General features: G+C 46.1%; 3 protein-coding genes across 3 annotated transcripts; 1 reads left to right on the forward strand and 2 right to left on the reverse strand.

Annotated features, from left to right (window-relative positions):
* Positions 1–630: 630 nt before the first annotated feature.
* Positions 631–2,624, reverse strand: K444DRAFT_666399 (SIR2-domain-containing protein). Its single transcript, XM_024887182.1, has 2 exons — positions 2,285–2,624; positions 631–2,233 (listed from the first exon to the last, which is right to left on the reverse strand). Exons 1-2 carry the CDS (start codon positions 2,559–2,561, stop codon positions 1,005–1,007), a joined length of 1,506 nt encoding a protein of 501 aa, XP_024732613.1. The 5' UTR covers positions 2,562–2,624; the 3' UTR covers positions 631–1,004.
* A 144-nt stretch (positions 2,625–2,768) lies between these two features.
* K444DRAFT_616776 (uncharacterized protein) lies at positions 2,769–6,822 on the forward strand. Its single transcript, XM_024880990.1, has 6 exons — positions 2,769–4,873; positions 5,011–5,353; positions 5,409–5,878; positions 5,928–5,980; positions 6,027–6,511; positions 6,591–6,822. Exons 1-6 carry the CDS (start codon positions 2,863–2,865, stop codon positions 6,664–6,666), a joined length of 3,438 nt encoding a protein of 1,145 aa, XP_024732614.1. The 5' UTR covers positions 2,769–2,862; the 3' UTR covers positions 6,667–6,822.
* Positions 6,823–10,570: 3,748 nt separating this feature from the next.
* On the reverse strand, positions 10,571–12,604 carry K444DRAFT_77515 (uncharacterized protein). The gene is made up of 3 exons (XM_024888702.1): positions 12,379–12,604; positions 10,765–12,325; positions 10,571–10,710 (listed from the first exon to the last, which is right to left on the reverse strand). Exons 1-3 carry the CDS (start codon positions 12,427–12,429, stop codon positions 10,652–10,654), a joined length of 1,671 nt encoding a protein of 556 aa, XP_024732615.1. The 5' UTR covers positions 12,430–12,604; the 3' UTR covers positions 10,571–10,651.
* Between the last annotated feature and the right edge of the window lie 3,380 nt (positions 12,605–15,984).

Consider the following 15,984-nt stretch of genomic DNA (forward strand, 5'->3'; position numbering starts at 1 on the left):
AACCTTCCTTAACAAGAAGCTGCGAGTGTGACGGCTTCGAGCCTTCGACACAAGACGAAAAGTCAGGTAGGAGCCAAGGTTTCTTTTCCTAAAGCCAAGGGCGCTTCCACCCTCCAGGAAAGAATCTCCTGAAAAGTCAAAACATGTTCTGGTGTTTCAGCCTTGGCACTCGGCTCACATCCACCCATCAGTAGCGCGAGATTAGCGAGTCCAGCCAGGCAGGGAGGCGGATCTGGCGGCGTCTTTTTGCAAGACAGGACTCAGGAGAGCCTTTTAGTTTTCGCTAGTAACCAACTCATACGGGACGTGGCAAAAAGGGGCTGAGTTGCCAAAATTTTCTCAACAGATGCGCGTCAAAGGCTTGCTTGTCCTGACTCCTCAGCTGGTCACAACCTCAAATCCTGATTCAAGTTTCTTGGCGTTCCGACGATACCGTACAAAATCGCCCCCCAGTCTCGTGATTTGAATAGCTTCAGGTGTGCGAGGGAGGCTGTGCTTCCCGTCGGCTCTCCCTTTTGCCGGCGTGGCACAAAGGGTCGCATCGGAGTCTCACACGAAGATCGCTTTCAGAATCCTGACGGCGAGTATGGCTGCGATAGCATAGCATCACGAATACGACGATTCTGGAACATTATCGTTGTCGGGAATGGGAGCTTCTCTTCAGCCCGTGATTTAAGTAGTGTATGCTAGTGATTACCAGGCAACTAATGACCCTCGACATCTGCTCTAAACTCGCTGATGTGAGAGGAAACAAAGGAAACGCAATGCCAATTAAAGAGAAGAACCAACGTGGGAAGATTGTACACACAACGAAAATGCCTAGATGAAGGAATCGAATCGATCGGCTCGGTCTAGTCATGCTTTGAACAACGCTCACTGAACGCCAAAACATGTATCCATCTGTCCCGCCCAGTCCAAGTCCAGCGCATCAAACCCTTTACATAAGAAACTCCATCCTTCGCCGAGCATCATTCGTTTGAAATGATTTGATCTGATCCCCGCCCTCAGTTCTTGATAGCAGAAAACAAGTGTCTGCTCGTAAAGCCGTCCTGCAACTTGATCTCCACTTTCTGGTCCTCAGGCACCATCTCATGCGCGAGATCCCATCCAGCACGACGACACAGCTCCGCCACAACCACGTCGCAATCGCCCAGCATGTCGACGTCGAAATTGACATGGGAGACCGGCGTGCGGGAGATGTACATCTGCGGGATATGCGCTGGCAGGTACGGCACGACTTCTGAGACAGGTGCAACCTTCAACGAAGTACCGATCACGATGACTAGATCAACCAAGTTCTTATCATGGTTTGTCAGACGCTCGGAGAAGCGGTCTGGCAGTGCTTCGCCGAAGAACGTGATATCTGGCTTCATGACGCCGACCCTGGGGCTGTCGTCGTAATCTTCTTCTTCTGAGCTGTCATCGTTGGTGTCGAAGCGACGACGCTTCTTCTCTGAGCCATTTTGGGAGCGCTTTCGCTTCATTGCGGCTGGAGCACGGAGTTTGGCAATGCATTGATCGCACTTGGGGATGCGTCCGGCTTTGATGTCGGGGAAGATGAGCTCGCCGTTGACTTGGTACTGGCATTCGACGCATGATGCGGTGGCGAAGGAGCCGTGGCATTGGATTAGCTTTTCTGGAAGGATACCAGCAATGGCTTCGATGTTGTCGATGTTTTGAGAGTAGTTTGTAAGGAGCTTCCCCTTCTGTTGTAGGAGGTGAATGAAAGCGTGAGTGGGAGTGAATCGGTCCGTCGAAGGTAGAATATCCCGTGCAACGGAGTAGAATATGCTTGGATCCTCTTTGAAAATGCGGATATCGAAGACTTCTTGAGGGTCGTTGAGTCCGAGATGGGCCAGCTTGGAGTAGAGACCGGTATCCTTGGATCTGAAGTCGGGGATGCCAAGCGAGGTAGATATTCCAGCCCCGGTGAGGACAATGATGTTTTTGGACTTTTTAATAAGCTCGACAGCATCATCAATAGAGTTGTACTGTGGCAGCTTAATTCTCTTAGAGAGTTCACGGCTGATTGCCAGACTCAGAAGACCATAGTAGGCATCGTCAGGTGAACCGTCGAGAAAAGGGGGTGGGCGAAGTCCGAAAGCAGTGAGCAGCTTCTTGGCCGTAATTGTACCTGCCTCAACTGTTCTCCTGCAAAACTCCTCAGGACCGATAGTCCGAAGTTGCTGTCGAAAAGCGACTGCTTCCTCGAGGGAGCAAGAGTCTGGGTGCGCTGGGCTATATTTAGCGCGTCATAGGTCGAATGAAGTTTCAGGATACTAACCTCTGTCGAACAGACTTTCGTCGCCCAGCTCCTCTAACGTATCTTCAAAGAGAGACTCGACCTCGTCGTCCCAGTCGTCGTTTGAGCCGTCTTCCTCACCTGACTCTCCAGAGGCATCGAGGACCTCCAGGCCCGGGACATTGACGCCACTGCCACGTTGCGCTATGAGCAGCGCGTCGGCGAGGTCAGAATCGTCGTCGCTGTCAATGAGGTTGACAACTTGATGTCCTGGCGCCTTGACCGAGGCCGCACCAGAGCCCAGCTGACTGACATCCATTGTTGCCGGTGCCTACTCTCTGCGCCGCGAGAGGTGGAGTGGAGTTGTAAAGACGCGATTGCCACAATCCTGGTTAATCTCAAGAAAATTTGTCGGAGTTAAAATGCGCCGACGTTTTACCTGCAGCTGGCGCAAAGCGAGCTTTGAACGTTAGCCTGCGGGAAGCTGTCAGGGTCCCAATTAGAAAATCTTGTGATCCGGCTATGACGACCCATTGTCCCAATTGACGCGGTGCCATGGCATTTGATGTTACTGCATAGCCAAGGCAGGGCAATGCCTGATCTTCTTCAATTGTGTGTCAATGGCATCCTCGAAGGGCAATAGCGACGATGTTCCACCGCAGTTGCAGTTCACCAGCCCGTCTTTCGGCCCGAGACGTCAGACATCCGGCTGGAGGGAGCAGCACCAAGAAGGCCGTCTGCATCGACGACGACTCTCACGAAGCGCTGCTCGAGATGCTAAACATGTTCGTCTACAGCCACCCCCTATGGGAGAACCGAGGTCTTCCGCTTCCAGCATTTATATGGGCTCCTACAACCGCAGTCCTCGTCGATCAAGGTCTCATTTGGGAACTCCGAGCAGTTCAGCTCCAGGATCGCCTCGAACCAGCATGAGCCACAGCCATCTTAGTCTTCTACAAGACTTGGATCTTGATCTCGAAACCTATGGGGTTGAGGAGTTACGGGATGGGTTCTTTGATGGATCATTTCTCAAGCCTCGCAAGGTTGATCACGAGGATTTGATACGGGATGCGGAATTTGCACTTCCTTTGGCTTTCACAAAGAAACATCCGCTTTCTGTGAGGCATTTCCTGCCCAAACAATGGCACGACACCAAGGGTGTCATCCGAACCGTTACGACCACAAGAGCAGGCATCAAGTTGGCGAAGTCATTCTCGGCGTTCTTCATTGCTTATATCTTATGCCTTGTTCCTTCAATCCGAGAATGGCTTGGACGCTACAGTTATATTATGGTGCTATCTACCATAGTCAACCATCCTGGTCGAACGGTAGGAGCTCAGCTTGATGGTGCTCTTCTCACTATCCTGGGATCGGCCACCGGTTTAGGTTGGGGGGCTTTTGCCCTTTGGGTATCAGACTCGACAGCTGTGGCGAAAAGAGGCTATGGAGGTATCCTGGCCACTTTTCTTCTCCTCTTCATGGGCACCGTAGCCGCTCTTAGAACTTACTACATCAGGATGTACCAGTTCGTCTTTTGTGCTGGGATTGCTATCAGTTACACCTGTCTCGCAGATACATCGGAGATAGTAGCATGGAGAAAGTTGTTCAGCTACGGTATACCATGGCTCTTTGGGCAGGCACTCTGTTTTCTGATATGCTTCACCTTCTTTCCCGATGCTGGAGCTAGGCCACTTGCCGTTTCATTACACGGTGCATTTGCTGTAATGCAAGAAGGACTACTGGTTCCTCAACGAGAGAATATGAGATTGCATCGGCAACTAGCTTGGACTTTCGTCAGTTTATCACAGGCGCACCGAGATCTCCTTCTGGATGTCACCATAACGCGGTTCCGACCATCTGATGTGACGGTATTACGAAACCTCATGCAAGCTGTCATCAGATCCTTCTTATCTTTGCGAATGGAACATCAACTCTTTGATGAGCTGGAGGAAAAGTTTGGCGAACATGGCCTTGATAAACATCATCATAACCCCAGTTCTGGTACGAACGAGGAGGGAATCGGTGGCGATGGGTCTCATGCTGAAGCAGAAGGCTTACCTAAATCGGAAGAAGCTGTCATCGATATCGATACTTCCAAAAAGCGGCCATCTCTGTTGAGGCATGGGTCCGAGGAACGAGCAGTGCGGTTGATTGCGAGTAAACTGGCTGAACCCACTTCGAGATTACTTTCTTCAATGAAATCATCGCTTTCAAGTTGCGATGCAGTATTGTTGGACATGTCTGGCTATCGAAAGTACCTTGGGCCACCAGACTCAGTCTCGACAGATGTTGTAGGCGCGTTGACCAAACTTCGGAAAACAATGATTAAGTACGACGAAGAGGAAGAGTCGTTAATGGATAACCCAGAGTTGCCACCAACTTATTCGAATCACCCAGAAGTGGTAGAGCTCTTCCTTTTCGTTCATCCAATTCGGCAGGCAGCAACACCGGTAGAAGCACTACTCGTCAAGGTTATGGAAATGCAGCAAAAGCGTCAAAGCTGGAGATTGTATTTGCCCTCATACCCGTTCTTGAAAGCCTTGCAACGTACGAACGCGCAAGTTCGACATGATCGAGGAGGAGTGACAGCAGGTTATTACTTTCACAGCCAAAGTCAGCTTGCAAGAACAAGTATGCTATTCTCCAGTTGATATCCCATCCCTTTATGTCTCGCAAGCTGTTGGACGTTTAAATCGACTTTCCTGCCGAATGTACCAAGAGGTACATCCTCGCTGTTAGCAGTGCAAACTGACTTTGAGATTTTCCAGTGAAGGGAATGGCAAATGTTTACAAACCATTGCCCCGTGATACTAAGGAAAAAGACGATCCCAAGCAAGAAGTTGGAAGAATGGATACGATCGGCAAGTATGAAGAGGAAGAAGACGTTGCAATGGACCACAAATCTCACGCCTCGAAACTGCAAAAGTTCCGTTATAGATTTTGGGCTATTCTTCACCGCCTTCAAGGTTTCGAGATGAGGTTTGCTTTTAAAGTTGCGATTGTGACATCGCTCTTATCTGTGCCTGCCTGGCTGAGCCAGAGTAGGGGATGGTGGAATGAGAACGAGAGTTGGTGGGCTGTTGTTTTCGTCTGGATTATGATGCATCCTAGGTCAGAGCTTGCGTTTCTCTCCCTGGAGATTTCAAATTCTGACACTTGTTCATAGAGTCGGCGGTAACTTTCAAGACCTAGTCACTCGCGCATTGTGCTGCGTCCTAGGAGCAGTGTGGGGTGGATTGGCCTACGGCGCTGACAATGGAAATCCTTATGTGATGGCTGTGTTTGCTGCCATATACATGCTCCCCATGATCTATCGGTTTACCCAGAGCAACCATCCTCGGTCAGGTATCGTGGGCTGCATATCCTTTGTCGTTGTCTCCCTCGGCGCCAAGGCATCACATGGCTTGCCTTCTGTGGTGCAAATCGCCTGGACTCGAGGCCTAGCATTTGTCGTAGGGGTTGTAGCTGCAGTTGTTGTCAACTGGATCCTCTGGCCATTTGTCGCAAGGCACGAGCTTCGGAAAGCTCTTTCAGCAATGCTCATCTACTCTAGCATCATCTATCGTGGTGTGGTAGCAAAATACGTGTATTATGAAAAGGGAGAAGAACCAACAAAAGAGGATATAGAACAGTCAGGTATGTCGTACCTCTCTCCTCTCTCGACACCCGCTAATCTCTTTCCTAGAAATGCTTGAAGGCCGTCTTCGTGAAGGTTTCGTCCGCATCCGTCAACTAATGGTTAGCCTTTCTTTCCCCGTCCCCTCATATCAACTAATGTCTCGAGGCACTCACACGCCACGAAATCCGTCTCCGCGGCCCCTTCGATCCCCTCCCCTACTCCGGCCTCATTGACGGTTGCGAGCGCTTCTTCGAATACCTCGTCGCCGTCCGGCAATCCTCATTGTTCTTCCACCCCCACTACATGTCCGACAACGAGCAAGCCGCTGAGTCTTTACTCGCGTACCGCCGGGACGCCGTTGCTGCAATCCTCATGAACCTTTACGTTCTCGCCGGCGCACTTCGCGGCGACAGAAAAGTCCCGCGATATCTGCCTAGTGCTGCACAAGCACGGAAACGCCTCTTAGACCATATGGCGGAAATCGAGGCAGAGCCAGTGAGGAATACGGATTTAGGGAAGGCGGATTCTGTTAAGGAGAGCAGGAAGTGGGCGCAGATTTATAGTTACTCTTATAGTCAGAGTTTGACGGGGTGTGTGAAGCAACTCGAGCAATTGCAGAAGTATACGAAGGAGATTGTGGGCGAGCAAGGGTGCGTATCTCCCTTTTCCCTTTTCCATTCTCTTAATTTGTGTTCTGGCTCTTGAGCTTGTGTTGACAGCATGTGTTAGATTCGATCCCATTGACACAAACGCCTTCGAGGAGGCTGCCCGTGACCTTGAGATGGAGTCGGGCGCCGGAAGATAGAGTTTTGTCGGATGTGCCGTTATGACTGAAGGTTCAAGGCTCATGCCCATCTCATTGTAACAAGACATTTGGTACATTGAGGTGATGTGTAAGAAAAGTTGTAAAGTTGATATTCACTCACGAGTCGGGACCGGCCGAAGCTCATTGTACGAAAGTACATTCGAACATTGAGACTATGTGCAACAAACCAACTTCTCTATCCATCCACATTCATCCAGACACCTCCCAGGTCCCCACGAAGAACGAACAGGTGGGAGTAAATCTTACAATATCTCATTTTTACCTAGTTGGTAAGGTTTGAGCCTAAAACCCCCGTCCCGGTGAACGGATGTTCATCTTTACGCCTTGCCGAAAGCTTGCTAGAAACTCGAGAACCACATCAATACGGAAGTGTGGGGAATCCATGTGCCTGTATCGAACATCTAATCCTAACCCTGGTAGGAATACACAAGATACCTCATACCCTGAACGAGTTTTTCTAAACACCTCGCTATGCCAACCCTATATCCAAACCCCATACCAATCCAATGCAGTTCAATCAAACAATCAACCCAACGCCTCATTAACGACATCCATCAACACGCTCATAGTCGGGATCTTAAACGGCTTATTCCCACAAATCTTCTTCGGTCCCTTGTTCCCCCCCCCAATACACGACATGACATTTTCCTTCCCCTCCTTGTCCATCATAACACCCTTCCTCTTCTCCTTAACATCTTCTTGCTTAATAGCCATCCACTGCGTCCCAGGAGGTCGACTAACGCCAGTCGAAGTAACTTGCGTCTGCTCATCCTCAAACAAATGATCTTCCAACGCTGTCTTCGGTAAATCGAAAACCCACACCTTCTCTTCCATCAATTTCACGAATTTTGCAACCATCTCCTCTTCCCCGTTGGCATCTGGTCCTTTCCCTTTCAATGTCTCTCTGCTGCCCACGACCAGCAACTTAGTCTTTGCTCTGGTGAATGCGACATTGATTCGTCGCCAGTCCTTGAGCAGCTCTCCGATGGACTTCGCCTCGTTACTGCGGACGAGACTGAGGATAATGACTTCCTTGTCACGACCTTGGAAGCGATCCGCGGTGTGCATTTCGACGGCAGGATGATTTCGGAGGCCGTGTTTGAGAAGCGAGAGTTGAGAGCGGTAGTGTGTCATGACTCCGATGCTGGAAGCAGGTACGCCGACACTGAGGAGAGACTCGACGAGCTGGACACAGATAGTAGCCTCGGTCTGGTTAACGATGCGGTTGCCTCTTGCTTCTTCGCGGGAGACAGGGAGGAGCGGGTCGGTATTGATGAAGGAGACTTTGGTGTCTGGGTCGAGCAGTTCACGGATCCAACAACGACCTTGGATGGGGCCTGGACAGATTGTCTTTTGGCTACGAGATAAGGTTGAAGTTGAATAATGATGCTGTTTCAGGCCGTCCATATCTGGAATTGTGATGCGGCTCTCGGCGACCTCTTGACTGCCGCATTTGAGGCGCCCATTATAAATGAGATTGTTGCTCAGCACCATAACATCTTCGCACATGCGATACTGGTGCTCAAGGTAGACAACAGAGGAAGGATGCATATCTGAGAGATGCTTGAAGAGACTGATATCTAGGCCACCGGTTCGAGCCTCTTCATTCTGAACAAGAGGGGGTAGCTGGTTGTGGTCACCAACAAGGACGAAAGTGCGAGCCAGTCTGATGGGTCCAAGGCAGGTAGGAAGAGTGATTTGCGAGGCCTCGTCAACGATGCAATAGTCAAAGGTACGCTCATTGAAGATAGCGTGGTTAATTCCAAGACATGTTGTCGCCACGATTGGACTATCGTGCCAAGCACTTCTGATCTCCTCGAAAGACTTCTTAGTCGTTGCCGCCAGAGTCGCAAATTCTTGCACTTCCCTAGCGATCTTTGCAATCGCTCCTAGGCGTAAGATGGATAGATTATCGTCTTTGAGTTTCAAAAGAATATTGTCGACAGCTGTGTGCGTATAAGATGTGAGCAGAACACTTTTACCTTGAGAAACTAGCGCTCGAATAATGTGAGCAATCGTCGTCGTTTTACCAGTTCCGGGCATTCCTAGCACCAGAGCATAATCTTCGGCACTCATGACTTTCTGGATCGCCCTTCTTTGATCGACGTTGATATTCTCCCGGTCTTTCAAGACATAGGTTGTGGACTGTGTCTTGAATCGAGGGGCGTTCAAGTCCACAACCAAGCCTCTTATTTGACGAGAGCCGAAAGGACCGTCTGCCATTGTTTGAATGAGATTATTCCTGACGGCAGCCATCCCGTTACTGAACTCATCCTTGTCGAGTCTGTATCTGATCGGCTCTTCCACAATCTTGCCTTCAGATTCCTCCATGGTCGATCCCTCAGGTGCCACTTCCATGATGCTAGCAAAGACCTGATTGTCTACCGGGTCAAATCCAGGTTGTCTGATTCGTGCATTGTGGAGTCGGCGGTCAACAGCAACAGTAATTCGTCGTTTCCGAACATGCGTAACGTAACCATTTGCCAGTGCGAAATGTCCCTTTTCATCCGATATCACAATTGGCTCTCCAACTATAATCTGTGAATCGAGGAAAGAGAACCCATGGGCTGGATCCGGTTTGACGAGACTGTATCGATATCGGTTGATCTTTGGGTTGTTCTGGTCTTCGTATGCAGATCCTGGTTCGATGATAACGTTGGAGAAGCATCTGCCCAGTTTCTCTCTCTCTGAACTCAGCATAGTCCACAGTTCTCGCCGAAACTTGAGGCTCTCTTTCTCTTCTTTAGTAAGAAGATCATCCCACTTCAGGAAAAACTCCTTGTGCTTTGGAGTCAGGTGCTTCACAACATCGTCGAACTTAGTCTTCAGTCCACTTGTCTCGCCCGTCCCGTCATCGGCAAGCTTGTGATAGATAAAGCAAGTCACCTTGGCGTAACAACGGTTGCATAGGTTTTCCTTCTTCAACATGGGAGGGAGTTGGGCCTGGCGCTCTCGTACAAAGCATGCAAGTTCATTCCGCTGCATGATCATGTGCTTAAGTTCGTGTCGAATTGATGGTACTCTGATCGTTTCGGATGTTTCCATGTAGTATAAGATGCCGTATGCAATCTCGATATCATATCGGTCTGAGAGTAGCAGATTGTAGAGGGCTGTTTGAGCACGGTGAGCTGCGCTAGGATTCTTGCCGGTCTTGACTTCAAATGGGACGGTCAGGGTTCGTTGCTGTTTTGCGTCTTCCATTGTGACCTGGACCGTCGCGTCTATGTTACCCTTGAGGCCATACATTGGCGACCAGACATGCTCTTCGACGTCTAGTAACTTGCTGACACACATTAGAGCCGTTTCCTTACCTCCCGCCTTGACTTTCGCTTCTGGCTGCGTGTCATTAGCATGAGCACAAAGAACGCAACGGGAGGGAAAATCACGTTTAGTTGCGAGGAAACGAAAAGCTCTGCCCAAGACTGCAACTCTGACATTTTGCTCAAGAGATACTCAACAGCTTGAGGTATCTGTAGCTTGATGGTATACAAATCTTCAAGATGCCTACCGGCAGTGTTTTGGATGACCTCAGTCAACCATTCTGTATCCCATCTGTTAGCAAGCATGGCTGCTTGAAAGATCTCGTGCAAAATCGTGCCGTAGACAAGGGGAGCACTGGTGTCACCAGTAGCTTTGACTCTGTCCTGGAGCACGGCACGACGAGTACAACTAAATGAATCCGCTACCACTGTCGATGAGAGGAGATGGTCAGGATGCAAAATCAAGAGGTTGGTGTTGTCGTCAACGATGCACCGTCCACTGGCATCAAAGATTCCGATGACATGAACGAATGCTTTTGGAGTGACTGGTGTCTCGGTCCAAGAGCCTCGAAGATGGACAAGCTTCATTGACTTCGCCTGCTCAGTTTGGAGAAGCAAGATCTATATGCTGGTTAGACAAGCACAGGTATGGGGATCGAGTGATTACTTTTTCCCGTTGTTTTCGCCCATTTGGAGTTTCATATTCAGAGTCTAGGGTATTGGTGACCAGGTACCTTTGAATGGCCTGAGCTTTTTGGGTTGGCTAATCAGCATTTAGTAAGCTATTGATGCTGCCTTGGCTATGGAAATCGCGTACGTACAGGTAGAAGGCTATTAGCTGTCTGTTGGATGTGTTGTGTCGCTGTTGCTTCCGCAGCTTCCAAATCAAGATCATCTAGGCCACCATCCCCAAACTCATCTTCAGACTCTGACTTAGCTCTCACCAAAGCCTCTCGCTGTCCTGAAGCTCCAGCCCCTCCCACCGACACGGCTTTACTCTTCCTGTGGGTTTTTGTGTCAAATTGAGACGCAATGTTCTCGAGATCTACCGAGAACAAGTCCTCGTCCGAATCGTCAAACTCATCAGATCCCGACTTCAAAGTCCCCGATTCAAAAGATTCAGCAGTCTTCACTTGCGGAGGTGGTCTATATCGGTCTGGTGTTTTGTCAAGAGTTTGCGGACGCGGGTTTGGAGACATCCGGGGGGTGGGTGCAGCTCCTTCCACAAAGATCTCCATTAAACTCTCATCGAGTTCGTCATCATCGAACTCTCCGTAATCTGATGAACCTGATATATCAGGTTTCGGCGCCTGTGCAGCAATGGTAAATTCTGTCTTCGGCTTATCGACTTCAGTTCTCGGAGGACGAGGCTGATGAGCAGCTTTGGAATCTCCAGAGCGGTTGTCATCAACCAGTTTGGTATCTTCAATGTGAGGTGATGGTTGGTCAACGGGCGTGTGGAAGGATTCCGAAGACGTAGTCGACACAGAAGCTTGCTTCGGCGTTAGCCCCTCTTGGACCCTCTCGATCAAAACAGCCAGCTTCGATGGCCCAATGGCAGCTGATTCGGTGAAGACGTCGTCGCCTTCATATCCACCTACCCTCCGGCGTTTAGGAAACTGGTTTCCACAGCTGTTGGCTCTCCTAAAACCGGATGCCGATCGAGGGGTCACACCTTCTTTGGAAGGTTGCGGTGATGATGTGCACATCAAGTGTGCTAATGCTGGGATCGACGGCCCTTGGGGAGTTCGAGCATTCGATCCATTCAGAGAATATCGACCCCAAAGCTCGGAACCAGGATCGACTTGAGGTTTTATTGATATTAATTCGAATTTGGGATTGAGGTGAGGTGAGCTTTGGGCTGAAGGTGATCCGGTAGGAGACGAACTCCTTGCTCTCTTCCTCGCTCGCCTGATACCACCAAATGCAGAGCCTGACCCAGGCATCAGGTCTTTCTCGTGGTTCCATTCTATCCGCTCATCAGGTGATATATTTTGTACTGCGCGTCGAATATCGCCCATCCCAATCAAGTCTGTCAACGCAAGCCGACCTGCTGGTGTTGTTGGGACATCCTTCGGTGCTGGCTCGGGCAGCTTAGGTTGCTCTGGCGAAGCATTCTTTGGGATCTCCCGTGGCATCTCATCAACTTTCTCTTTCTTTGCTCCTTCGTTCTCTTTCTCGTCGTCCGAGAGGAGACTGATCACAGCCTTAGTATTGTTGCCATCATTGGGCGGGCCATGAAATTGAAAGTTGCTGAGCTTGTTCTTCGTAGCTGTTGATACCGGAATCGGTGGCTTTTCCTGTAATGGTTTGGGACTGGGTCTGTTGGGTTGCGGCCCTTGGAAACTTTTGTTGCGGCTCCATTGCGGTCGATGATGCTGCTTGAAAAGAGTTAAAATACCGATTTGAACCGTTGAAGCATTTGCCATACCTTCGACTTTGCTGAATGGTTTTGATCCGAGAAGGATTTCTGAAGAGGCATCCTTTCACTGGATGCATGGAGCGTTGCAGGCGCTTCGAGATGACGAGTTTAAACAACAAGTGCGACTCGTCGAAATCCAACATTCACGTTGTAAACACGCTCTTCGCTCTTCCCAAATACGCGACGCGTCGTGAATACGGTCACGTGGGCGAGAAGCAACAGTGTGTGATTGGAAAGGTTAAAAAGGACGTAACGTTTCCATTCCTGCACGTTCGGGCCCTTTAATAGGCTCGAACGAGCTTACGTGATTCCACGTGTAATTAGATTACGTACAAAAGCATAATCAGAAATCACATCCTCCCCTACTTAAAAGCGAACTTACTCCTGAAGTTCGTGCGAAAAGAGAGAATATCAAAACCATTTGCCATAATTCTGCATTAATCGAATCCCTTTTTACAAAAGAAAATTACAAGGCTCCTCAAATAGCTTCCTTTTATCCCAAGATTCTTTCGTCCGAGGGAGTTCTTGCTATTACCCCTTCTATATACTAAACCGGATAAAAAGGGTCTATTTTTGTGATGTGTGCAGGGTCGCACGTGACTTAAGGGCATGTGACGAACCTCGGATATCGCGGGTGTCGATCAGGGAGTTCGGCAGCCCTTCGATATCCCAACCAACCACTGTTTACATCATATGCATTAGGCTTATAAATCACTAATTGTATGTATGCCATCGGGGCCTCCTATTTAGAGGGGGCTTCCCTGGACCTCACAGGAGGGACAGAGATTAGTTCTGTACTGAATTTAACACTGTAGTTTCACAACACACTGATTCATTCTATTGTCTTATTGCCTACCAACAAACACCTCACAATTTTCGTACGTTTTGGACTTGTACCATGCTCGTACCTTCCTTTTCTGGCTCTTGCCAGATTCGTTCGAGTATAACTAAGGTTCATTTGCATTAGAAAGGTTCGTTTGAGTGCATTCCAAGTGGTTCTGTCTTAGTAATTCCTATTAAACGGGCCAATTAGAGCTCTGGAAATTCGCCCAAGCGAGTATAAGAAAGCCTTCTTTGCTCGTTCGCAACCCTCCCTCCTTTCTATTAATAACCTCTATACCACTAACTCAAGTCTTTGTATTTCGGTTGCTTTGCAAGTCTTCCAAGATTCTCTATATACTATTTCCTTTTCCCTTGAACTATTTCCTAGTTTAATTACTCGCTCGTATCTACTTCTCACCTTCTTCTCTCTTCCCTTTTGGCTTCTGGCTTTTGGCTTCGTATATAAGTCAGTACTATAAAGCTCCTTTACCTTCTTCTCATTCTCTTGGTTTATATCTGTATTGCCTTTATGGCCAATATAGATATTACTCCTGGCAGTCATGCCACAGGTTTTGGAGATAGTAGTTCTGGTAGTAAAGGCAAGCCTCCTTATTGTCCTGGTATGATTAGTAGATACAAGGGTTCTATAAGTTATATATTCTGGTTCCTTATTCAGAACTGACTTTATATAAAGGGAAAGCTAAGCTAGTAAGAAATCGAGATTAAGACTATCTTTCAAATAATTCATTTAAAGGCTTCTTACTAGCTTTATACAAATATCCAAGTTCGTCGAAAACTTAGCTAGTACAAGGAGAAGTTAATTAATTTCCGTAATTATTTCTCTATACCTAAAGCTAGTCTTCTTTAGATTATAGGACTAGTAAATAATTAAAAGTATATTCGATACGAGAGAGAATCTGGCCTATTCTCCTAATATATTTCTTTTTACGAGCCCTTAAGTAATAAGGTTCCTAATTCTCCTACTAATTTTCCTTTTCTATTTAGTAGCTCTTATACTAATTATTATTAGAATGGCCAAGGTTCTTTGTATTCTCTTTATCTAGGTAAAGGTATATTTCTCTCTTTAATTTTTCCCTAGTTTAGGCTAAGTTCTGGCTCTAGCTTCTATTTCTCCTTATTATATTCGTATACCTTTATATTAAAGTACTTTATATGGTTATACTCGAGTCGGATCCCGGTTTAATTTAAATATCCCTAATAGTATTAAAGTAGCTATAAACAAATAGTAAGATATTATTAATATCCTTTAATATTAAGGAAATCTTCTTGCTTTAGGTTATATAATTCCTAATATTAGGGAAGACTTTTCTTCTAATAATAATAATAGTTAGGTTATCTCGGGTAATAAGGATATATTTAATTTGGGAGATCTAGTAATAGGTCCTTACTCTTTTTAATTATAAATAGACTTTATTTTCTAAATAGGAATAGGCAAATATATCTGCTTTAATTCGAGTAATTTCTAATTAGGAGAATCTATAGCTTCTATAATAGCTAGTTATTCTTGTAGCTATATTCGATTTTATTCTAATAGATCTATTATAGATATATAATCTAGTAATATATAGATTTAGCTATTATTTTATCCGGATACTAGAAGTTATCCTGGTACTTCTAATTCTCCTTATTTATAGCCTGGATTTCCTATAGACTTGAGTTCTTATCCTAGATTTCCTGGATTCTTTAATTTTAATTATAATTAAGCTCCTAAAGCTTTATTCGGAGGTTCCTTAGTTTGTCCTTAGTACCTGTCTGGCCCGAGTAATTAAGGATCTTCCTTATATTTACGAGCTTCTTCTAATTTATATAAGAACTTTGAAACTAAAAATAATTAGGATAATTATTAATTTTCTAGTTCTAGTTCTAGTAAAAAGAAGTATTATTAAGTATCTATATATGGGACTAGTAAAGGATATATTAGGGGTTTTGGGATTTTTGAAAAGCATATATATAGTACTAGTAAAAGATCTAGTAATTAGGAAAGTAAATATCTAGGCCAAAGGCTATTTACTTAGAGTTCTTGGGTTTTACTTATAATAATTTCTTATAAAAAAGAATATAAAATAGTCTCGCAAATACGTATAATATTTACTTAATTTATTATATGGTTTTTTATAAAAGAATAAAGTTCTTATTTTTAAGTATTATATTTTTTAAGTATTATAATTAGTTCTATTTTTATTCTTTATAGGAATTAAGGATTTCCTTAATTTATAGCTTATATAAGTTCTTTACCTAGTCTCTCTAGCTAGAGGAGATTTTGGTTTAGTTATTTATATATTTAGTAGTTCTTTTATTACTTTAAAAAACTTCTTTAAATATTCTCTTTTCCTTTTTATTAGCTATAGAAGCTTAACTTTCTTAGTTCTATTTAGAGTAATTATTACTATTTTAAGAACTTTATCCGAGAACTTCTCTTCTATAGTAGGCTTTATAATTATAGATTCTAGTATCTGGCTTAGTAAAACTAAAATACTATATACAAGCGAGTATATAATTTTATTCTTTTATATAGATCTACTTTTCTCTATTTCCGGATACTTTATTAATCTATTAATTAGGAGCTCTATATTACGAGGCCTGAGCTCCGGGCTTGAAAAGCAGGTTAGAGTAGCTTTATTCCGATAATACTAAACTAAAAAGAGAAGTATATATAAGTATACGAATGCCAGGTAAGCATGCGAACTAGCCTAACCCAATATAGCCTAGCATACTACGTATAGGGAGCACGTGATAGCCATGGAGCATATAACCATAATACTCTAAATATGT

This window comes from Hyaloscypha bicolor (assembly GCF_002865645.1).
Source record: "Hyaloscypha bicolor E unplaced genomic scaffold K444scaffold_124, whole genome shotgun sequence".
Taxonomy (NCBI): domain Eukaryota; kingdom Fungi; phylum Ascomycota; class Leotiomycetes; order Helotiales; family Hyaloscyphaceae; genus Hyaloscypha; species Hyaloscypha bicolor.